This window comes from Aptenodytes forsteri, unplaced genomic scaffold (genome assembly GCF_000699145.1).
Source record: "Aptenodytes forsteri isolate BGI_AS27 unplaced genomic scaffold, ASM69914v1 Scaffold237, whole genome shotgun sequence".
Lineage (NCBI taxonomy): Eukaryota > Metazoa > Chordata > Aves > Sphenisciformes > Spheniscidae > Aptenodytes > Aptenodytes forsteri.
In genome coordinates this window covers 1,747,035-1,772,824 of record NW_008794451.1, presented here as the reverse complement: position 1 = coordinate 1,772,824, position 25,790 = coordinate 1,747,035, and the positions used below count along the sequence as shown (strand labels likewise).

At 38.0% G+C, this 25,790-nt stretch overlaps 1 protein-coding gene across 1 annotated transcript; it reads left to right on the top strand.

The window, feature by feature from the left end:
* The first annotated feature begins 126 nt into the window (after positions 1–126).
* TMEM56 (transmembrane protein 56) lies at positions 127–25,455 on the top strand. Its single transcript, XM_009290455.1, has 7 exons — positions 127–192; positions 4,443–4,608; positions 9,187–9,276; positions 14,749–14,807; positions 16,743–16,837; positions 19,026–19,099; positions 22,558–25,455. Exons 2-7 carry the CDS (start codon positions 4,454–4,456, stop codon positions 22,871–22,873), a joined length of 789 nt encoding a protein of 262 aa, XP_009288730.1. The 5' UTR covers positions 127–192; positions 4,443–4,453; the 3' UTR covers positions 22,874–25,455.
* The last annotated feature ends 335 nt before the right edge of the window (positions 25,456–25,790 follow it).

Sequence of the window (25,790 nt, the reverse complement as noted above, 5' to 3'; positions counted from 1 at the left end):
AGAAAGTAAGGGCTGCGGGCCTTATACCTTCCTCTGCACCTCCTTACTATGTCTTGTGGCTATACAGTTGCATTTCTTATTTTTAGGATGTGAAAAATTCATGTGGAAACAGGGAAATGAGGAGAACATAAATGCTAAATGCCATCGAAGGTACAACGCTTGGTAACTCTTCTGCTCCTTTATCCTCCTTCAGTAAGAGCTGGCTTGTTTCTATCAGAAGTTCGTAATGGTTTCATATTGGGGCTGCATGAATGTTGAGTCTTAATATTGTTGGGTTTTTTCTTCTAAATTTCAAGTAGAAGCAGAATTGCAGGAAAACCACAGCATGTTAATAGCAGATGAAGAAAGCGTATTTTCAGCTCTTACTGAGTATGATTGAAAAGTTGTGTTATTAGCTTTTTCAAAATTACTGGGGTCAATAGAGCAATTTGATACTGTGCTAGACGTGTGTAAGCAACACCTTGCTGAAAATTGTTAGTTTCAAGTGTTTGCTGATACTTATTTACCTAAAAACTCCATTGAAAAGCTGCAAGAGTGAAGTTCTGATCATTTGTAATTACTGTCTAACTGAATGGTTAAGACAGTAATTTTGGGTAAGCCAGGAAGAGACCACTGCTAAAAAACTAGTGGTGAAGAACCAACCTGGATATAGTACTTTACCTTGCTGAAAATTGTTAGTTTCAAGTGTTTGCTGATACTTATTTACCTAAAAACTCCATTGAAAAGCTGCAAGAGTGAAGTTCTGATCATTTGTAATTACTGTCTAACTGAATGGTTAAGACAGTAATTTTGGGTAAGCCAGGAAGAGACCACTGCTAAAAAACTAGTGGTGAAGAACCAACCTGGATATAGTACTTTTTCTCCTGAATTACAAAGTAGTTCAACTAAACCTTCCTCCCCACCTAGCCTTCCACTAGCTCAAAAACCGTATCAGCTGACTGAATGGTAATCAATGACTATGCAGTTTAGGCGATAAAGTGTCTGCTCGTATATAATCCATGAAGTTCTGTATCTTGATCAGACTTTGCTGGACAGCTATGAGAAGATACTGGGGCAGAAAAACACAGTGTAGTTGAAGCTGCCTTTGATTTACTAACTTTGGCCATTGTCCTCAGGGCAAAGAAGTCATATGGGATCAGAAGCTTATTATGTTTCTTTTAAGCGATAAGCTTTGGTTCAACAACATGAATGATTTTTCTTCTAAATAAAAAGAAAATCTGGTAAACAACAGTTATTTTTCATGTTGAACAGGGTATAGTTGAAAACAACTTAGAGATATGAGAAAACATTTATAGCTGAACTGTTCTTCCATCTCACATGAAACACTGTGTTTGCACCTGGTCCTTGAATTGCATGAAAATACAGCACTTTTAATTCGCCTAAGTGAAACATGAAATTATTCCTGGACTTGTTACTTAATGCACTTAAACAGCATCTTGATAAGCATGTATGAAATCAACCTTCTGAAATCAGTCTTGCAAAACTCTGTGAGACCAACCACAGAGGCCGGGTGACTAGTTTCTTCTCTGCTACCATCGTACCTTTCTCCTTCGCGGGCATCACGGTTCTGTACTTGCTGCTAAAACTTCTGAGAGATAATAGGTACTTAATACTTCTGAAAGTCAGATCATGCACTTTCCACGGAAGTACTCTTTCTTAAAACGAATTCCCTGTACAGGCGCCTTAGGGGAAAGATTAGCTCTTCTAATGCATTTCTTGCAAGGGATGGTTGGGAGGTTTTTTGTTTAATTCCATAATCTCCTGTACTAAAATGAACACCTGTCACACGCTGAAACATTACTTATCTAACAAAATCTTCTGGTGCTAAGGAAACAAAACATGGATTTCTTTTGTCCAAGAGATTATGTCAGTGTCTTTGAAACTCAGAGGTACTAGTATAGTCATTGCAGATGAGTAGAATTGGTAGCATCATGAGAATTGCTATATTTTAGTCAAAAGGATGAAGTAGGTGTGATTGATGTTCAGTGGGTTTGCTATTTTTCTGAAGAGAATTGTCTTCAATGTGCATTTTGGCTTCCTTCGCTTTAGGAATTAAACCAACTGATTTTTTTTTTCCTTACGTGGTCCACTTGAGGACTTGCTTACTACAAATGAGATGATGTAATAACGAAGTTTTGGCCCCGGGAGTAGAATCTGGAATGGACGCTGTACAGTGCTTATCAGTGGGTTTAAACTGGAAGATATAAAATTGAATTGATTGTTTTATTCCTTCAAATGGAAAAGTTGTAGAAAATCAAGCTTAACACCCATTGTCTCTAGTACTTTAAACTGCGTAAAAAGTGCATAAAATTTGACTTGTGTTTTGTATCTTCTTGGTCAGCGGAGGCAAATGGAGAAGTATGTGGAGGACAGTGTAAAAAAAGTACTTGAGAGAACACTGAATGTTCAGGATAGTATTTGAAATTGGAAGTTTTAATAGACTAACGTTAAAAAGCATGCAAGACCAGTATGCTGCTGAACTAGAACAGGTCATCAGCTAAACGACTGGAATGAACCAGAGTTTGTTGCAATGCACTGCAGCGTGCGTACATTAAAATTTTAGTTCGGCGTAAAAATGCACTTATGAACTGAATCTTCTGATCACCCCTACTTACGGGCCGTTGGTTTGTGTTGCACAGCTGTCCCAGAGCATGCAAGCTGGATTCCTTTTGGGTTAAACTGAGCAGGAAGATAGGCCCGAAGAGCACATCAAATACGATCTAACAGCTGCGGAGTCCCTAGGACAGGATTTAAGCTGGTCTGAAGTAAACACTTGAAACCCATGTGATATGGATGCAGGTTTCACTCAGCAAGTCTGCTCTTATTTGTCCTGCATTCTGCTTATATCGCTGTAGCTTTTACTGTGGGTACTAGTCAGAGAAAGTTTTCAGATAATTCACTTTCTCTTTTTACTCTTCAATTCTGGGGGGAAAAAAAAAGGCAAATAAAGCGGAGGAACGGGGGAAAAAAAAAGGCAAATAAAGTGGAGGGACTAAAAAAGTTTGAGATCATTGAACCTTCTGCTTCTAAATCTTTGAAGACAAAAGTATTTTTTTCCTGATCTATATGTAATACACATTTTGTTAAAGTTCTAAGTTTAAACGCAACCCGTGTTTCAATATAATCACCATTTATACCACCAAGTGAGAATATTGTACTTAATTTTTTTAAAAGTTGTTATTTTGACTGGTGGACTTTTCTTTCTATTTTTTTCCCCTGAAGTTCAAGTTTCTTTCCATCTGCAATGCAGATACAATTTCAAAAATCTAAGGCATGTTCCCTCGTTCTATAATGCATGTGAACTAAAGGCGGACATGAGTGTGTTATATAATTGTATCAGCTTTTGCTGACCATGAGGTTGTTGTAGTAACATCAAATTATGCTAGCCTCCAAGTCTTCATTTTATTTTTAGGTATTTTCTTCAGTAAAACTAAAATAAGTGACAGCAGTTACTTAAATGGCTATTAAAATAATTATTTAAATATTTTAAATGAAGCCATTTGGCTTTTTTCCCCCTTTCTGTTCAACTTAATACAAACTGACTTTTTATGAGTTTGTAACCTTTGCCAGTCTTGGAATATAAAACACTTCACGACACCATCAAACCGGAGATGTATGTCAGAAGTTTGTGGCTTCTGGGAAAATATCATCGTGTCTTGCAAAATACTGGCAACTCGGGAGAAATGACTGAAGCATTTAGAGACTGACACTTATGTTTGGAATTGTTTAGCTATTTATTTAGACCTCATGAAATAGCTAAACATCCAGCATCTGAAAAGTGGATTAGCTCTGATGATAGGAAGCTTTTCGGTGTGTTTGGAAATGGTGCGAAGTTTAGACTTTCACGTGAAGAAGAAAAAAAGCTCAAATACGATAGCCTACGCGCTATCACAAAGAGAAGCCCTCAACTGTGAACAAAGTGCAAATTAAGAACTACTGTCTCTGTAAAGTATACAAACGTAAAACTGCAGTGAGGCTATTACTTCCCGAGGCTGACCTGAAAATCTCTCTACTATGCTTACCTGATTTCATTGTTGCTTTTTAAAATCCTGTCGGCAGCAGCCAGTCTGGTAAGAATGAGATGAGTTTTAACTTCGGAGCTTCTTGGGACAGGAGCGGAGACTTCTGAGCTGGCGGTTGCACTGGTCAGTGGTCCTCCCTGCCCTTTCTGCGTAGATAAAATACATGCGACTTTAGGCAACGAAAGTGTATGGTATGCAAATGTTAAAAAAACCCAAAACCAAAAAGCAACTTTTAACATATAAAAGTTTGGGGATACTTTTATACTATTAAGGCTTCAGTGGAAATGTTGAACGGGATGAATGAGCAATATAGTGAGTAATGTTTCTGTTGATAAGTTAGCTGTCAAAAACATTTTCTGTGGCTGCTTAAAATAGTTAAATGGAGAATGGACTAAAATTACCTTTTGCTTCTCTTCACAGGCTGAAGAACAATGGCTTCCTTCAGCAACCTGACTATTGGCATTGCTGTTGCCAGTTTTACTGTATTTCAGCTCCTGTTCCACGTTTTAAGTTCTTGGGTGTCAACACGAATAACACCCGGTTTTAACAATCTCAGCCAAAAAAGGAAGATCGAATGGAATTCAAGGTAGAGTGTTCAAAACAAACTACAGCTAATGACCTACCCGAAATCGTCAACATCTGAACCACCTGTGTGTGTATATCTAAAACTGCAGAAAACATCATTAGTTAAACATCTGTAAAGATTAGAGGGACGGCTCTAGGTGCTTGACAAATTCTGAATGTAAAATGCTGAGGCCCCTTCTTGAACCCACAGCGTTACAAACGCTTGTACGTTAAACGCTTTGTTAGACAGTGATGCCCAAGTGAAAGTCAGTAAAAAAAGAAAACAGCGACTGGTGAGAGCTAATAAGCTGAGGTGGATTAATTTTAAATGGCTTCTCTGTGAGGCTTCTAGTAAAGAGAAGAGGTACAAAATTCCCTTCCCCCAAACATACATGAAAATCCAAACTTGCAATTTATTCCATGATCTAAATGCTAGTGTATCTCTGGTCATGCTTTTGGGTGCAAAGCAAATTGCTCTCTGTTTTCCCGCTGCTACTACGCTACAACCTGTTTTATATGTTATGGTTTTCCAAGAAATTCGATGAATCTTTGGTGTAGTATCGGAGCGAGGCAGGGTTGGACAGGTACATCTGTGTGTTGGTGGGGAAGGAGCCTGCAAGAAGAGGAGGGGGAAGCTGTGACAGATGCAGGGTACACATTCAGGAAGGAGTTGTGGAAACTCAATCTAAAAACCTTCCTCGCTCCCTTTGTGTTTCTGCAGTTCCGTCCCTGGGACGGATCCACCTGCATTACACTTGTCTCCTCAGACAGAGCGCTGTTAGAAACTTGTTCAACCCTGTGAATCTTTCCTGGGCGCTTTCCTCTCTTTTAAGCCATAAAGGAAGTACAGGGTAGTAATTGCAAATGGGATGATCACTGAGGTTTTATTTGCAATATACTACTCTGAAAGGGTATATGTAGTACACAAGCTTCTCCGGTTGAAGTGAATTGATACAGTATAACTTTATGCTTCAGTAGCCTATCGTAACTTTAAAATATTTTTCAAGTGTTTCTCAAACTTGAAGCTCAAAAATGTGTACTGTATGGCTGTCACTGCACTCAAAATGCATTAGTCGTATCACTGTTCCTCCTCGGTGCTGTTTAAAGGCAATATCAGGTGGATACTTTCAAAGTTGTTTCCATTGTTCTAGGCAGCATTAGCAACTCAAATAGTCTTGCCCTTCCATTTGGCAAATGTCCACCTGCGGTGTTCTTAAAGGCACCATCTTTATTAGAGTTCGATCTTTGAATAATTACCTGTCTGCCAGAACAACTTTGTAGGACGCCAGTTCATGACATCAGTGCAACTTAGGTTTATCTCTGTTACCATCGACAATAGAGGCAGACAGGGAAAGTAAACTAAACTGTTATCATGTTGGAGCTGAACATTTGTCTTTAAGCCACGTCAAGTGACCCTTGAATTGCATAATAGGCTTTCTGAGAACTTACCCCATGCCTGGTAGCACTATGCTAAGTTGTAGTGCTTTGCATAATAACATATGAATTGTTTCACACATCACAAATGTGCTGGAAATAAGCTGCTTTGTAATCTCTGGACTACTTTGTAGTAAGGTGTTTAACTACTCAAGTTGATACAGCACCCCAGGCTGTGTCCTTTTTTACTTTTTTCCACGTTTTTTCTCGGGGCTGATAGCAGGATGTAGATGTTAGCACACGCATGAATCGTGGTCCGGTGCTACATTCAGTTCTGGAGTTAGAAGGCATGAAACTTTCTGTTCATGGTTCATCAACAGGTTGTTGATGGTATACCTGAGGAGAGCATGAAGTGAGAGAAAGGCTAACTGTGCTTGTGTTTCTACGAAAGATTGACTGTTAACTCTGCTGACCAAACACAGTGTTTTGTCAAACTGCCTCATCACTCCAGTGTTTCACCAAAATGAAGAAACACCCCAAGGGGTATCTTACATGATCGGAGAATGTAGATGGACATATATGTACTCTGCAGGTAGCTGTGCAGGTAGAGAAAGTTACTATCTTCCAGTAAAATGAGTTGGGTTAACTTAACTGATTTAAAAGCGGATGTTTGTTATTTTGTCCTGTATTGAACTGGTGTAGGGGGTGCTCACACAAATGGTTCTGTTGGCAGTCCTGAAGGAAACTGGCACAGAGGATGGTTATGCATTTTTATCAGCTCAGCTGGGTCTGGAAAGGGGAATCTGCCTGAAATGAGCTGTAACATTGAAAATATATATAGTTTGGAGGGTTTTGTAATCAAGCATTTGAGCTGCAGCTCTGGACTGTTTTCCATACTGTCAATTTGTTCGTTCTGACCTTCCAAGAATTAAGAACCAATAAAGTAATTGCTTTTGGAATCTTAAGTACGCAGATGCTCAAATTGAGTTAAAAACTATACTTTGACACAGATGTAGCGTAACTCTTTTAATTTGTTGTGCATAAATTCCTGTCACCTCTTCTACAATACGTTTGTACTGCTATTAAGCAGTTGTGACAAAAAAATATATATTCAATAATAAAGGAACGAGTACGCAACTTATCAGTGCAACTTTTTTCTTTGCAGTTTACTGAGGAGTTAAAGGATGCAAGCTTTGACAGTAATAATTTCAAGGAAATGTACTGAGCTTGATAGCTTGACCTAGATTCCATATTAAAATGGAGTGTTGCACTATTTTCCTTCTTCTGTCCCCTCTTCTATGGAGAAAGTCCAAAGTTAAGGAGGAAATCGGCTTTTTTTTTCTTTCTTTTTTTCTCCCCCTTCAAGTGCTGTGCTTGTGTATTGCTTGTATTCTGAACACTAAGGTTTGGATAAAGAGCCACTCCTGAGACAAATTGCAACTGTAAACCAATGAGCTATATTCTAGGACAAATTTTACTTCTTTCAGCATTATCCTCTCCTAAAGTTAAAAAATCCCAGGTATTTCTTTTTTTTTTTTGTTAAAAAAAAAAAAAATTGAGGGGGGGAGAAAGCAGCCTGTGCTATAATGATTAGTAAATGTTCTCATCCAGCTTGTTACATTTGGCTATTTATATTATATTAATCTCCATTCATTTTTTGGAACACTATTGAAAAAGCTGCTGAAAATAGCATGATGAGACTCTTTAAACAAATTGTAAATAGAGACTACAGTTATGAAAAGTCACAGAATCTTTTAATGCCAATAGACAATAATTCTATGATTCTATGATTCTATGTAACCTCTGGAGACAGACTAGGGATTATAACCTACTCTTCCTGTGGAAGATTTTGCAAAGGAAGTAAGATGTTTTCTTCAAATCTTGCATGGTAGAGTTCAGATTCCCGAGAGTGACTTACGCGCATTTAAAATATTAATAACTTCCAAATGCAGGTATTCGATATGTACAAAGACAAGACTAATAGCTAACAGCATCTATACATTTGTGTGCATATTGTTCACGCTGTGAATATGGCGCAAAGGTGTTTCTGATCACTTAAGATCTTAGGTGATCTTAGACCTAAGCATCTAACTTAGGGTTCTCATCTTTCAAATGCTATCCATGATTCAGTAGAGTTATTTTGGCACGCAATTTTTTTTCTTCCTAGTCGCACTTAAAAAATGGGAAGGCAGGTGGTAGCTACACAGTATTAGGTGCAGTTTATAGTGGTGTTAAACCCATGGCTAGAGGAACAAGGTTACGCATTTTTGGACCCGTGCCCATTGCATTGTTCTACCTTCCAAGAATAGGTGTGAACTCAAAAGGGCAGGAATGGCGCTGGCCTGCGTGCTGGCAGAAACCCTGTCCGGGCCTCTGTAAATAAGTAATTCTTAAGCGCTTGTTAACATGCAGAGTTTATCTACAGTGTGCATGCAGCCGGTGTACTCGAGACTGGTGTCTTTGGGAGGGGAAAAAAAAAAAGTGTTTAGTACCCAAGTATGGACAAGGCAACTCTGATTACTGTGACTTTATATAGGACAAGAGGAGTATAAAATAAAGCTGCGAGCTGCTAGTTCATGTGAACTATGTTATAGTTATATATATATACACACTTATATATATATTTATATAACTATATGTTATACCTCAGATACTCAGCTACGACCTTTTGTTACGCAAGTTTTCTCTTTGAAAACCAGAATCTACTACTTTCTGAAACTTTCCGTTATAGGATTTTTCATTTAATGCCCCTCTTTCCAAAACCTGAACCTGGCAGATTTATTATGGGTCATCCATTAATTTGGTGCCTGAAAGGAGAAACCTGCTGCTGCAGGACTCATGGGCCAATCTGAGTAGGAAACGCATATAGCTTTTCCAGCAAGTGGGCCAATTCAGTAAGTATTTATTAGAGAACTGGATGTTGTATTGTCTTTAAAGATTCATTAACATATGGGATAATTGGAGGAAAATGTAGATCTCTGTTACTTTAAGACCCTACTTTCTATTTAAACCCCTCCCCGCCCCAATCTAAGAGATTCCTCCTTTTTGACTGTTTTTCCCACCTGTCATTGTCCAAGTGGTTGGATGTAGCGTAAAGAAGAGATGATCGTCTTCCGCAGAGGTATCTGGATGCAGTTGCGAATGTCTTTGGAAACATCCTACCTCAAGCGCAGTGTATAAAGTTGTGAATGGCGGTATCTCCTTGTGACTGTGATCTCTTTTTCAGGACAGTGTCCACATTCCACGCCTTGGTGGTTGGTGGGTTTTGCCTATATATTTTGTTGTATGATGACGCTGTTAATGCTGACCGTCTCTGGTAAGGCATGTTACATATATGTTGTGTTTATACCATAAAGTAACATAATTGAGAAGGAAAAAAATAATCCTGCAGTGTATTAATTACTGAAGTAGTTGTTTCATTTCCCATTAAAATATGCAGTCGCGATGTGTCCGTTTTTATGTCCGTATGATTAGATAATTCCAAATTATTCTGTCAGCATTAATGTCTTAGCGCATTGTGTCTCTGTGAAGTGGAATAGATAAAATACAAGCAATTGATTTGAAATAGCATATTAAATTACTAAAGCATAGAACCAAGAGTGTAACAGGAAGTCAGCATGACTGAAACTATGCTATTTAGTATAATCATTCTAAAGTGAAATTGAAATGCTGTTGCAGGTCTGGAGGGCCGGGTGGGGGGAGGAAAAAAAAGCTGGAGGGGCCTATTATATCTATAAAATATATATGTCTAAATTGATAAATTAAGATGTTTACATTTCCGCCTCCCAAAAGGCTTCTATCAATCTTTGTTTTAAAAAAAGAATGAAAATTTCAAGTGCTGTCTTCACAAGCAATAGGAGTATTTAATAAATGGACTTTAATATTTTCTCTAGTTAACAAAATATTCTATATTAAGTTTTTCTTTTCTTGATTTCTAGTTATATTGTTTTGTTTCACACTTTTTTGAGGGAGGAGGAACAAGATGCCTTTTAGTCAAGTTAATTATAGATTGCTATTGGTGTTTTGCCATTTCACTCGTCATCCTCTGGAACTCCTTCCCTATAGAAGGAGGTGGCCATATTTTTCCTGAAGACTACCTAACTACTTTAAGTTTAATTTCATATTTCTGTCATAGACTGTTGTTTTTAACCTTGTCAAAGGACCACACTGTGAGTCAGTTTAAACTTAGACAAATTTAACATCTGATGCTTGTTCTGCTCTTTTGATACTGTAAATTAATGACAGTGCAGCATGGACTAGACAGGATTGGGTGCTTGAAGCGCTCTGCCACTGACTTGTTATGTGGCTTTAATAAATGTAACACTAATTCGTAACACAAATTTAGGCAACATTGGCCTCTTCTGTATGTAGTGATACATGATTAAATTGTTGGCTGTTTTGGATTTTTTTCATTGCATTCTGGTATCTTTAGAGAGACCAAATACAGTCTGAATATCTTAGGAGATCTGTTAACCATGTTGAAAAGCAGCATGTTATTACAACTCTCACAGTGTGTGTTGTGGTAAGCTTTATCAGATAGAAGCTTTTATCGTGGTTTGTTTGAGTAGACCTTGTTCTCAACAGTTCAAAAGAAGTCATGAATGGCAGAAATAATAGCCTCTTGGTGATGATAAATAAATCGAGTCTTCACAGTAACTAAATTTTCCTGGTATAATTCCAGGAAAAATTCAAATTAAGCAGAAATCGAACCACTTTTTTGTTCTTAGTAAGTTTGAGAAAAGTTACGTTAGATATTTTTGTGTACTGCATTGAAAACTTAATCTTGCTTATGGAGCCTTAGCATCCTAGATTATGTAAAAACATTAAATCTTAAAAGACAAAATCCATCTGCCTTTGGGAGAATTTTTTTCTGTATTTCTACTTTTGCTTCTAAATAGTTCCTTCTGTTTGGATACGTTTACAATGATTGCTATCAGTGGTTTTATTTACATTTGGTAGAGAAAGGAAAACTTTATGTATATATTTAAAAATCTAGTGGAAGTATATCTAATCTGTGTTTTTTTCTCGGTAAAAGTTATCTTAGTGGTTTCAGGAATTTGTCAATTAAAAGTGCACAGAACACACTCTAGATGTGGAAATCAGTATTTTTAGTTATCAAACTAATAATTTTAAAATGTGTGAAGTATCACTTGATGTATTTAAAGCAGTCACAATGATTTGAATTCATGTTCGTGCAAGTGATTAATTGCAAAGGAAGACTGAACATAATATTGCCTGTGGCTTTACAAGTACTTGTATGCAGCCTGTGAGGAAAATACAACTTTGTGTTAGGCTTTCTTCTGCCAGTGAAGCTGGAATCATCGGGTGGTTTCCTCAGAATTTGCAGATGTACATTTTTCTTCTAAGGCTGACGTTTACATTACTCTTAAAAATGCGATGGCTAGCATTAGTCTGTGCATTCCCCCATACGTCATATTGGTTCCCGGTACACAGTAATTAAAGCCTTAACTGGCCGTGTAGCGCTTTAACCATTTTTTTTTTTTCCAGTCTGTTTTATGGCTCAGCTGTACATTAAGTCTTAAGTTGCTTATCATTTTTACATTGATTCGTAGCTGAATCCACATAGTCTTGATTTTAACTGAATGAGACTGAAGAGGAAAAACCAAATTATACGGGGAATGCCAGATGGACTGTTGCAAGGCTGCTCAGTCTGGAAATCTAATGCCCTTTTGAAATGCAGGCATAAGAGTGGGACTTGGTCATTTATAGATACGAAGGATGCATAAGCCTTTCTGTAGGAGTCTCTTATTAACAATACAAGAAACATTTGTGAGTCTAGTTTCAGTAGTTTGTAAGTAAATGTGCAGGAATCCTTCACGCAGCTTTCTTGCACTCTTCTAGCCCAGGTAGCCTGAAAACATTAGACAGATGCTCCAATTTTAGAGTACTGGGAAGGTTTTGATACAGACGGTCTTTCCCTCTAGTTATTGCCACCATCTTTGTGTAGTCATTGACTGTATGACAGTATCCAATCAGTTCTTTTTGGTGGAATTTAAAGATATCTATATCTATAATGGAAACTCACAAGTTCTGAGCCTCTGTGTATGTCAGCCTAACTTCTGGGTCCACGTGAAGCTTAAATGCATGGTAATGATGGTACTCATATGTCCTGAAAGGGACCAGGACTCCTGCTAAGGGTTTGGGTTCAATGGAGAGAGGATGTGGTATTACTGTCAGGTAATGCCTGAAACTAGATACAATAGATCCTAACAAAGGATAATAAGGACTGGAGCATTGATAAGTTACAGGGAAGCATCAGCATTGTGTACATACACCTTTTTTGATGGTCTAGGACTTCTCATAACACTTTGCCTTTTTTTCTATATGTAATACAGACTAGCTAACATAGACGATGTAGAAATTGTTTTTGAGGTGGTGAGAATAACACGGTAGAAAATGTGGAGGTGGTAAAGATCAGATAAGGAGAGGGAGAAGATGTAAATAAGTGGATTAAATTGTAGCTTCACAGAAGAGCAGGCTTTTTCATATGACTGTCCACTTTACAGTCGTTACACTTTTTGAAGTCTGATGTTTGATTAGCATTTTATTTTTATCTAGTATGACTCTGTATCTGCAAAGAAGTTTGAAGAAAGTCGGTCATGTGGACTTTTGTTTGTTATATCTGCCTGTGCATGTTCGTGTGTAATTCATTTGCTGCACATACCTCCTTAGCAATCACAGAAGAGATAGCTCTTCCCTTTTGCTTATTCAAGTCACTCCCTGTTTGTCACTCCTGGCTCTTGCTTGCGTCAAAACTAGGCTGCAAACATCAGGGCTCACAAGCTCCATTGCACTTCCCCTTCAAGGAGACAGATCAGGAAATCTAGAAGATTTTAGACTAAATTCTAAGTTTTCCATTAATTGATATTAACTTGGGATTCTAACATGGACTCTTCTTGAAGGGAGGTTACAGATGGGCAGTGCAGCCATATATGTTGTTGAAGTGTTGGTTTAGAAAGTCTAGAGAAGGTTTGTTGCAAGGTGACCATTCTCATGGAAAGAATGAAGGGAAGTGAATCATTCCCTGTCTCATCCAGCTAAGCCATGTTTACCAATATCAAGGAACCAATATCAATTTCATATACTCAGTCCTTTGCGTCTTCTCTGGAGAAGAATATGAAGGTTCTTGAGCGCAGGCTCAATCTTGGTGATGATGTGCTGAAGTGTGTTGGGAGCACTTACAAGTTTGGTTATGATGTTGCCGCTGCTGCAGCTGGGAGCTCTAACAGGAGGGCTGTAACTATTTAAAGAGTTTCTGCTAAAGTTGTGAGAACACATCTGTCTATGCTCTGTGTCTACTGTGACTTTCAGAAGAGCTACACGTAAAGAAGGGACTCGGCCCACAACCTATGTGGCTGATGAAAACAGGTTTTGAAGCCATGGAAAAATGTTCCTGTCTCAAATTGTAGTTAAGAGAGCCTCTATGGCCAATCTTAAGAGATGGAGTGAGCTCCAGGCTCTCCTGATAATGTTTTTCCTCACCTAATGGCAGAATTCTGGGTTTGTGAGTCCTATTTTCCTGTAAGCTACCCTCTCACTCAGGGAAGCAGTTAGTTTTAGAGGCTAAGAAAGCCTTAAAATTTAGTGAACAGATTGTAATAATACAGGAAATCTCTTCCACTGCTTCATTCCAATAGGATTAAAAAATAAGAGCTAAGTAATAGCATTTTACTGCTTTCTAGCTGAGGTAGACTTTGTATTGGAGATGGCTGTAAGCAGAGTTATGTTCTTCTTTTCTTGAGAGGTTTCCAACAAAGATTGCTTTCACAGCTTGTCTTGAGCCGTCCACATTTTATAAATCTGTAGACCTGTCACTTGAAGCTCAATTAATACTTGCACAAAACGTATCTAGATTAGATGCACAACTTAGTTAAAAAAAAAAAAATCATGATCTTTATGCCGAGGAAAAGAGATTTGCTTACCAAACTCCTCAAAGTAGGAATGCACAGAGGACAGTGGAGGAAAGAACAAATGTTACTTGCTGTAATGTGGATGCTTCCCTTTCTTGAGCTGTATTCACAAGTTTGGGTTTGGTGAACAACCTAGAGGCGCTGAGTTGTGTGTGTGCTACTAAGAGCTTTGCCTGCTGAATGTTTGGCATCAAAAGGGAAGGGACAGAAGGTGTGAAACTACTCTGAAAAGCTTTCCTCCTCGAAGGTTCCTTGGCTTCAAAGAACTGGCAAATAGTTCCTTTCATGTCTCCTTCTACTCTGTTTATCCCTATAAGCATCCATTTCTTAAGAATATGAAAAGCACTGGCTGAGCGAGATATTTTTGTCATCCTTAACAAAGTTTTAACGCTGGCAGAAGAACAAAAATGGAGACGCAGAGTGTCAGTTAAAGTGCTAAGAGACGCTGCCTGGGCTGTTCTCTTTTATCCTCCGTTTCCAGAGAAGCCAGCTCAGAGTACTTGCTGGGTTTCAGTTCTAGTCTCTGGCAAGGCTCTTGGGGCAGCCTCTACCCCAAGGCAGGGGGTAATCCTGATTAGGGTAGTTAGAAGATGTTTTATATCTGGATGGAAAAGGAACCCATTTTCACGACTAGGACCTTTCTTAACCAAATCTCGTAACCTTTTACTGATGGGCAAAGAATAAGGTGGCCTGATGGACTGATGGACACTATGTGTTTGATACACCAAATCTCGTAACCTTTTACTGATGGGCCAAGAATAAGGTGGCCTGATGGACATTGTGTTTGATATGTGTATGTCTTTTGCAAATTACCTTGTTATAAAGGCTGTAACTGTGTATTTTTGGTATGTTTACAGGGGTGACCCTTCAATTGTGAAACTGAATATTGCTATTACCACAGGCTACCTCATTTCTGGTAATTATGCAACATGTATATAACACACACAACCTGTATATTTATATTGAGTCACTATGCCTATATATTTATACTGAACCACTATGCTGGAGATGTGATATGTGCATACAATACAGTTTCTACTGTGGCTTTTAAAATTGCTAATGGAGTTGTGGGTTGTGGTGCAATCACAGGATCTTGCCAGTGGATGTGAAAGACGGAATGATATCTCCTCAAGCACTGAGGAAATGCCACTGTGTGGCTTTATGATGGTTTGATACACAACCACCAATTCCAGCTCAGTTTTGTCCTTCAGGCAATTGAGCAGGTGTTAAAGCAGTGCCCTTCACTCCCTTCAGGGTGTCTACAACTTGTAGCTCTTTTGTCATATGTTTCTTCCTGTGACCTCAGAATGCTGGCAGAAGAATTTTAGTAACCCTCAATACAAGCTGGGGCAAATGATGCCATAGGATCCTGCCCGCCCACCTTTTAGTCTCACTTTAAGCCAAAATTTAGTCATGTATAAAACATGGAAATTTTAAATTACTTTCTTGGTATGGCATTTACCCCTACGTATATTTTGTGTTCTTAATTATTTACTGTCAACTAAAACTGGCATGGGAATTTTGCTACAAAATGCTTTGGAGCTTTTTTTTATGGTGTGTGGGGATAGCGCTGACTTATCAAAGCAAAAACTTATTGTGACTTGGACTATTTTCAGGGAAAACTTCTCGTGTTAGGATGGAGTATCTGGTCAGAGACTGGGCCATGGACTTGATTATCTCTCAGACTAGATTTCTCACCCCAATGGAATTGATAATCTGGTGATCAGCACACCCTGTTAAATGTGGGTTAATTTAAGTCTCCGTTTTTTCCATAAGAAGAACTTCAGCTCCCATGTTTAAATTCATTGGTATCTATTTTTGAATAATTATGCATTAGACTTTCATTATGAATTAATGAATGCCTTTGAACAGAGACCTGAACCTGGCCACTCATTCTCTCTCACTTCCTTATATAGTTTTATGTTTAATTATTAATAGGAAGTGGAGCGGCTGTGTCAGATGATAGAGAGTCCTGCCTGAGGATAGCTAATATAAAAGAGATCAAGGCACTCACTGGAGATACGAAAGGCACAGGGGTAAAGTTTTTGATTTGGAACCTTGGTCACTAATATTCCAGTCCAAAGTGCTCATTTGGAGGAAGTAGGGGAAGAAATTGCTTGTTCCGGTATAGAAAAGAAAATCTTCTGAAATCTCAGACCGTCATGGGACAAGAAAGAACTTTTCTGTCAAAGCTTTCCTTATAACATTAATTCAGGTCCACTATATCACTTTTGCAGCAATTGGAAAATTGTGATTAAATAAGCAAAAGTGCTTCTCATTCCAAGTGCCCCTTGCAAAATATTTTTGGTAAATGGTTCCCTGTTTGGATTAAATAAGCCTTCTCACTTCTCATTCCAAGTGCCCCTTGCAAAATATTTTTGGTAAATGGTTCCCTAATATAACTACTTTTTGATTCAGAAGTTCCCCATAATAGATCCCTGCATTTATTGCATGTATTGTATATTGGGCTATGCCCCCTGTAGCCCCCCCCCCCTTTTTTTTTTTGGTCACTTGTTCCAAATTTTGGAGTTCGTAAGTGTGAAGTCATGTTATGACATTCTGGATCCACTTTTTCCTTCTAAAATATTTCAGCTAAAGCTATTGCCTCTGTACTTCCATTGATGTGGAAAGTAATAATTTATGGCAACTGTTGGACGAATACTGTTGCTTAATGCTTTGACTACAGTAAAGTCTTTAGGATAAGATGTTCTCTTCAGAAATAATTAATTCAGAGAGTTTCTACTGATGGCATATGTTGGCATTTATACCTCTAAAACTTAGAGAAACACTATTCTGAGGTCAATGGTAGTATAATAAATTGTTCTTTATCATTATTTCTTTTCTCTTGTAGATTTGTTGCTTATTATTTACTACTGGAAGGCAATTGGTGACAAATTTTTTGTAATACATCACTTGGCAGCTCTGTACGCTTACTATTTTGTACTGGTGAGTGCTGTATTTTCCAGTTACATAACAAGCAGATGAGATTGAAGACAATGCTTTTATAGATCCCATTTGCTTAATGCTTAAAAAAATTCTTCACTGGTTGGTGTATTAGCTTTGTGAAAGGCATTTTTATGTTTTCAATCATCATTACTTTCTAAATGGTTTTATCAGTCATTTGTGGTAAGTGCATGCCTTTTCAACGTTACAGTCCTTCAGCAAAAACGTGTAACTTACTTAGCTGCTGAAATTAAAACTCTTCTTGGTTTTTGCTGTAGAGAGACTTTGACAGAGGGGCTTTTCACATGATTGTAGAAGAGAGTTTCAAATAAAACCACAAGTCTGAATATTTAGTTCGAAAATCAGAAGGAAATGGTTTCAAGTGGTTATGTTCTGCTTGTGATTGTATTTGCAAGGCCGTAGGTCAGTGATCCCTAACTCTGGTGAATGTACTGCAGTCAGCTAGGTGTGTTTTTTCTGGGGGTGGTTTTGTTGTTTTTCTTTTTCCTTTTTTATTTTTCTAAAAAAAAAATCTGTTATGACACAAGCTGATCTTGTTTAAGGTTACTTTGGTGGGGAAACAATGGATGATTAACTGTATATATCTATAAATATCTGTGGTGTACATACATTGAAGGGAAAAGGGGAAGAAAAGGATACTGTTCTAGGATAAAGACTAACTTAGTTACTCTTTGCTGCTGCTGGAATTTCTCAAAGATGCCCATGTGACTTGGTAGAAATCCCACTGACCTCCAGAATAATGCTCCTGAATTGCTTCTGAAAAGCTCATTCAGTAAATAAAGAAATCTTATAAAATACAATTTACTTCATTTACCACATTTCTTTCCTTGCCTACTGTGTGAATCCCAGGCTTACAATATTAAAAGTGTCGAGGTGCCAGATTACTGTCAGATTTCCCATGTAACGGTTTAAAGGGGATGAAGTACACTGACAAGTAAATACTCTGTTTTGGGTTGAAGATAATTAGATCTACTAATATTATCACGGATGAAAGTGAATTAGAGCTGGATGTTAGAGAAATGAAAATACCACTACCGAGGCTAATCCCTGATGCAGAAAATTAATGAGTTGTTTCTGGAGTAAATAGAAAGCGTAGCGTTAGTGTGAACTCCTTTTAAAGCAGTTCTTGTTACTTGGATCTAGCTCTGCCCTTGGCTGTCTGTGTGTTACTCTCATTCTCTTATCTTCAGAGAAAGTTACTCATAAGTATCTTATTTCAAAAATTGCTCTTGGAGATTGATTAAGAGAGAGAATTTGATTAAGAACACAGATTTTCTGTTTGGTGTAGTGCGAACTGACATGAAATGCCTGAAGTAGTGGGTATTAGCACGCTCGGTGGGGGAAAGAGGAATGATGACACACACTCCGTCGGTCGTTCAGGAGACCTACTGAAAATTAAAAAAAAAAATCTTTTTATCTCTACATCTGCAAACTGCTGCTTACCCAGCCATTGTGTAATGGGATACTATTTCCAGCACAACCAGATGATAAGGCAGAGAATATGCTGTACTTTGTCACGTGGAGGAAAGTGCTCGGTTACAACGTGTATCAGCGTAAAGGTACCACGCAGTTGTCTGGATACCGGCACGGAGAAGATGTGCTCTTCTTCCAACCCGCAGGGCACAGCAGGGACCGCGACAGTGCTGGTGGAAGGGGTTTCCCCTGCGGTGGGGAGGAGAGAAGGGGCTTTATGTGCCTTTGCTGCTGCCAAATAAGAGCTGGGAATTCATCTTCACTTTGGCAAATTATGTTCCTAAAACAATGCAGGGACATTTTTCTTTAGCTTACAGTGTTTCCCTTTGGGCTTGTTTAAACATTGAGAAATCATTTGTAATTCTTTTAGACAGTAATTATATCATTATAACATATGACTACTTGTGCCAGTCTTCTCTAGCTAGCTTTCCATCGCCACTTAACTCTAAGTGTTTTAGAGATTTATTTTAAATAAGAAACTACTGATTCGAGATACCTGAAGGACAATTGCAGCTTTTGTAGTAAAACCTCATTTTGAAATTGTAAGGAAGTTGGCCACAGCTGGCAAACTCGCCTAGGATCAGTTTTAATAAAGAAGTTGAGACATTGTATCATTCTGTGTATACTTGAAGACTTTAATCAAGATTTCACATCTACATTGTTGATTTTTGTATGTCTGTTTTGTTTTGCTAACCAGAGCAAAGGTCTGTTGGCTTATTTTGGAAACTTCCGTCTGCTTGCAGAGTTCTCCACTCCTTTTGTCAATCAGCGGTAAGTAGTTAGGGAATTTTTGCATAGTTCTTTTAAATTTGAATCTGTATTATTATTTCTGTCACTTACAAAGTTTTTTTTTTTTTTGTTGAATGTCTGCTGAAAGGGAATTTATATATATATTGAACTAAGGATTACTATGTGGAAATCTTTTTTGCTGTGAAAACTCTTTGCTGCTATAGCTGCAACAGTATAACTGATGTACGCACCCCTGAGTTCCTTTCTAGAGTAGACCAGCCTTCATATGAAATGCCAAATTTTTTTGACACTACTGAACAAAAGAAGTTCACAAATATAATATTGTTTATTAGCCTTTGTACGTTCATTTAATTGTTATAATAAAGCCATCATTTTCAAAAGGGATTTTTTTTTGTCAGACCAGGAGAAGCAGCAAGATAGCATTTTCATCAGAATCTTAGAATGGAATTGCATTGCGCTAGATAATTTGAAGTTTATTTTGCAATACTGCATGTATATATAAAAATATTAATATATGCATATGAATACACAGAATAATACACATGCATATTCTTTATTTACTTTCAAAGATAGTTCTGGAAATTATTTTGAGCACTTAAATTAGAAAAACAGTAAAGCACCTACATATATCTGGAATGGTTAATCTTCACCCTTGTGGTCAGAGAAGAAAGTGGCAGAAGGCGCTTTTGCAGAGCTCAGTGACAGTCGAAGCCTGCCGTGGCTTCTGGTTATAGTGTTGCTACTAGAATTGCTGCTGTGAGCATCGGAAAAGGAGCGTGATAATACCACGTACCGCAGGTAGGGGAAAGCAGTCAATGGAGTTTCCCGGTGCTCTGGGGAGGGTGGCCTCGCTCCTCACTCCGCAGCCACCATGACCCAGCTGGGGACAGGGATTTGCCCCAGGAATACTTCACCTCAGGAGAGGGGCTTTGGTATAGGGCCGTGCTGCAGTCCTCCCCTCCTCCTCCATTTTTTTGCAATGTAGGATCAGATCTTTCAGTGTACCGGATGCCTATTCCTCACCCATACTTTTTGGGGTGTATTTCTACTTTACTGATCCTACATGTGTGGCATCTGTTTCCTTTTCCAGGTGTCTGGTAGAGAAAGGATGAGGTTTGTAAGGGAAAGAGGAACTGTGATCCTCCCGCAAACAGGGTATCTGAGTATTACCCATTACTGCATTGTGACTGTAAACCCTGAAATATTTTATGAGACTGTAGCATTCCTCAGATCTCCAAGAATAAAAAAGATTGTGCTGAGATCCCTTTTGAACATGAGCTTGGCAAATTCAACTTACAGGAGGGCAGGGTGGGATAACGGCGCTCTCCAGAGGTTGCTTTCATTTGCCCAAGCGCAGTTGAGTAGGAGATTATAGTCTAATGTAGCCTGTGCTCCATGCACACAGAGAAACTGAGTACATAAACACTTCTTTAAACTTATTTTAGTAATACAAAGAAGAGGAGAGTAAGAAAATGAAAAAAGGTGGTATTACATTCTAGGTTCCTATATTGAAATTCACGTCCTAGTGAATGGCCATTCTCCCAACTGACTTCTACCAAGATAGGAATTCATCCTGGGTTTAAGTGGTACCTATACAGGTGTTTACCTTTCAGACTGGCGTTAGGAAGTATCGCGATACATCTGGCTACTAAAAGTAATATATGTTGCACTTTTAAAATGCCTATGGTGAGATCATGTGTCTTTGAATACCCACATTTACTGCTTCCTCAGAAAAAAACTGAAATCTCTGTAGGAGATATTAAAGTCCCTTGCACTAAGGAATGTCATCTCATTAGTCCATGAATGTTTTGGGTTTTTTCTTCATTAAATTTGAAGAGAACCAGACCTTTAAGACAGTAAATAGTGGATAATGATAATGACTTACATTATGTTTCTTGTTTGCATTCTTAGTATTACCAAAAGAGCTATTATTAAAATATAAAATGATACAGTAATCTCAGAATTGCAGTATTTTCTGTGTATTTCCTGTCTGTGTTGTTAGGGATATCTAATTGGAGGTCGTCTGCATGCCAAGCATTTAGATCTTTTAATGTTAGTATCAGCATTTAGGTAATTAATTATGAACTGTGGTGGGTAAAATTGTAATGATAACTATGATTTACTGACTTCTATTTTTTTGAATTTGCTGGGAGAGGGAAGTTGCTAAGCAGACGTCTAGTTGCCCTTTTTTCTAACAGTTACCTATATTGACACATCGCAGTATATTTTAAAACCTTCTTTTTATATTACTTTTGGACTCTGCATTGTACATGTCAGTGAAAGTACAGGCTCTGATTGTTAGTCTGACCAAATATATCAGGTCTCTCTCTTCATCATCCCAATAAGTGTGAGGTACCCTACTGCCAGGCTGGACTGCCACCTGGGGTGCCTGGATTTTAATTGTCTCAGTTGCACTCTTAATGAATTCCTGGAGTATTTCTGTTAGAGCCGGCTGTCTGGCAAATCTTTTTAGTATATCTGTAATTACCTAGGTAGTAATCTGTAGGTAATTAAGTTAAAAATTACTTTTAAAACCAATTTCAGAACTGTTATTTTGTTAAATAGTTTTACCCTCATATCTTCTTGAAAATAAACATTATTCCACTTCCCTCCCCGTCCCCCATCATGAATACAGTGATTTAAGTAATTTTCCTCCAGTCCTGTCTTTATCCCGCCATTGTTGCACAAAATTTCCTTGCATTTATTCTGGGTTAAGTGTGAATGATAAAGAATTAGAGTTTGTTGTTCCTTTTTCTAGGAATTCAACCCGCAGGTTCTGTGTGCTAGGCACTAGATAAGTTATGCCTGTCAACTAAGGAATTAATATGCAAGAATTTTTTTTTTTTAAAGACCGCTTATGACCCCATAGTAGTAGTAGTGGGAGAGGGGGGTTTTTAGTTTTATCTTTTTCATTGCATAACATACCTAGCTGTGACATGATCCAGTGCCATTTACAATGTCTGGTTCTGAAGTTCTGGTTTAGGGCTGAACAGAAGCAGTCAGAAAATCCCAAATCTGAGAAACTGGAAATTAGAGCTCTATCTAGATTACCATATCCAAATACAATGCTAGAATTGCTTCCAGGGGAAAAATAGAATTTTAGTTGCCCATTGGTGCAAACTATAGTAACAAGTAATAAATTTGTATTTGTCATTTTAAAAGAGAATTTGAATTACAGTGTATTACACAATAATCACTGAAATGCACGCTGGTTGTCAGCTGGTTTCCAGTTCAAATCAGGATTTTCTACATGTTATTCTGCAAGGTACTGGATGTCACAGACTGCTTAAGTGGGGGCATAAAATGCAGCCAAGCAGAAGAATTTGCAACTAAGCCAAGACACAGTGCAATAATTTAGAAATGAGAAGAGTAGAAGCAATTAATAAATTAAATGATTAATTTTAAAAAAGTGACATGAAATCCTCTTTTAATGAGATGGCTTCAAGTCTGCCTGGTATCTGTGAACACTTCTTTTGCAGGTGGTTTTTTGAAGTACTGGGATATCCCAAATCTTCAAAGGCCAACATCATCAATGGTGTGCTGATGACAGTTGTGTTCTTCGTGGTGAGGATTGCCGTCATGCCTATATATTACAGCCATGTAATTTCTTCGTTTGGAACAGAGGCTTTCCAGAGACTAGGATTTGCAGCCCAGAGTGCCTGGATTATCTCAAGTGTTGTCTTGGATGTTATGAACGTGATGTGGATGGTCAAAATTGCAAAAGGATGCTACAAAGTCATTTGTCTTGTCGGACAGGAGGAAGCGAAAACTCATAGAAATGGAAAATCTGACTAGAAATCACATGCATAAAATGAAATTTCTGCTATGAAAATAATTTGGGTTCACTGAAGCAGTGCACATTTCTGCCGTGGAATGCTCCTCTTAAGGAAACAAGGTATTACCTCTGTACTGACCTTACTCTTCCCCTAGCCACACTGCCTGCACACCCAGGGCCACGCTTCACGGATCCTGTCCGGTGAGGAATAAACGGAAAAGCTCATACAAATGAGTTCCACGTGTCTGTTCTAAGCAGTTACAAGCTACTGAAATTAGAAAGGAGCAGACTGGTTACTTGCTTGTTGTTCACCAGTGTGTTTGAAGTGTTTCACTCAGGTTTCTCAGATTAATGTTTTATAAATCCAGTGAATACTGACATCTCTCTTTTTTTAGAAAACAAAAACCTCCCCAAACTCCTGATATGGTGCAATTTTCCTGGCACGTTTCTATGTTTTCTTCTAGGAATAGCAATCAAGATTTCATTCTTGACAACTTTTTAATTTTTGCAAGAAAAGCTAAAAAAATTAGCTTTGATTCTGTGAAGTCTTTTACTGCTTTTTGTTCTGCCTTATATGAATGCAAACCATTTTGGGAAATTTATGAAATAATTTTATCTAAAATGCTGTATTATAAGACTACAGAATATCTTAAAAATTGTTAAAATTCTCTGATTTTGATGGGAAGGATTCACTTTTGCTGTGTTAGATGACACGCAATAGTACATCTTCTAAATTGCCCGTGGAATTTTTATAATAAGTGTGTGGAAACAGCATAATTCTTACTGGAGTGCTTTTTCCTTTGCTGCTACTACCTTTGAGAAGTGCTGCAACTCAGAGTTTTTTTTAACCATTGGCTATTTGGATGCGAAGTTTAATTGTAAAGAGAGAAAATTCTTCTGTATATGTGATGTGTAACTTACAGTGATACTCTTTTTTTCTTTTATCACAGAAATGACCCATTTGATATGAAGGTTTGAGCTTTGTCATGTTTTCCTTCTTAATCACATCAGAAATCTGAGTTGTTGACTAAAAACGTTCTTGAATTAACTGTGCCAAACTTCTGTAAAGCTGTACAGTAATTCTGTAGAATGACAGTTCACTTCTGTGGGCACAACATTTTATTTTTTTTTAAACCAGGTATTTGTCGATAGGTACTCTGTTCCTTCTTCTCCAAACTTAAAGGTTTGGAGGCCATCAGAGGGGAATCTTACCATCTAGGAATAGTCTAGAACCTAATTTATAATACAGTTTGAGGAAATTCTGGTTTTTGTTTTATTTTTAAATGATTTTGAGAGCTGTATTTGTGTGTAGTTTGGTTTTGTTTTGCTTACTTTAAACCATATCTGAATTGGGACTGATTAAATTTTGTTGTTGTTTGTTTGTTTGTTTGTTTGACATTACTTGTTATTTGTTATACCTTCTGGCAAGGTGTGCTAAAAGTAGCCATTTTCACTCAGTACTTCAGTGCACGTCCCAATTATTGTAGCAGACTGTTTAAGCAATTTATTTTTAAACAAAAAGATAAAGTATTTACCCCGTGTAGGATAATTAGTTTTCCTCTTGTCCTGTTCCCTCTAGCGAAGCTGGGTGACATGAACTCTCCCCTCTGTAGTCGGGGGCGCGAGCGCCCCGATGCTGTGCTCTCGGGTGAGGGACGCAGCGTTCCCGCCTTCCAGCAGTCGGATGTCTGTAAGACCCCGAGAGGGCCGCGTAGGCTGCAATGCCTTACAACCCAAGGTGGCTGCGGTGACTTTAGTTCCCCAGTTAAAATGATGTCAGGGAATACTGTTTGGGCTAGTGGAATACGCACTTTTGTAAGCCTAGTTCTGCTGTTGAACTGGGCAGGCATTTTTCCAAAACCGTTTCCCAACCCTACCTTGTTACGGGAGGTATCAAGGATTGTTAATACTTCTGAGGTTTGGTTTTTTTTTTTTTTAGATTCTGTGCTTTTTAATAATTCACAGGCCTGCAGACGAAAGATCTGTTTATGCCTTGGGAAAGTTAGCAATTAATCTGTTTAGCTGTATGATTTGAGTGAGTGCAGTACCTTATTTGGGTACCGGTAAATCCGTAGTCTTTGTGAGTTGATCCTGTGACCTGCTTTGCTGAAAGAAGCAGGCTCCCTTTTATACCAATTTGCAGAACCTGGTATCTTTTAAAATAGTGGTTTCAGTGTATCTAATGCAAAATCCAGGCTACGTACAAAGGCTCCGTGTTTGTATCTCCTTTATGATGTAAAGGTGTAAATGAAATACTTTTTTCTTATGCTTAAGTCACTAGATCAGGGAGTCATTTTGTAATAGCTTGTTCCTTTCTAAAACAAATTTCAAATTTGTAAATTCAAACATTTTGGAGAATATGTTTGAAAGTAGAAGTCTGCTTTTGTTATTTGGGAAGCAGGATAAAAAAAACTGATAAGGAACATGATTTGGTGCAACTCAAGGTGATAACTCATGAAAACTTTTTGAAATTCATCCCTTCTTAGCATTAATCTTTAATACGTCAGTATGTATTTTTTTTTCTTTTCAATGGAGAACAATTAAAATGGTCCGTTTCCTTCACTTCTAGACTTCTAGATAATCTTGTGTCTGATGGGGGGGGGGGGGAAAAGTCAAGCTATAATAAAATTAAGTTAAAACTAGATGACCCCCTCCCGCATAATACACATTGGGCAACAATCCAGAATGGAAGGCTTTAATACGTCAGTATGTATTTTTTTTTCTTTTCAATGGAGAACAATTAAAATGGTCCGTTTCCTTCACTTCTAGACTTCTAGATAATCTTGTGTCTGATGGGGGGGGGGGGGAAAAGTCAAGCTATAATAAAATTAAGTTAAAACTAGATGACCCCCTCCCGCATAATACACATTGGGCAACAATCCAGAATGGAAGGGCAGTGGGATAATTATTTTAAAACACGTAATATTGAATTGCTGT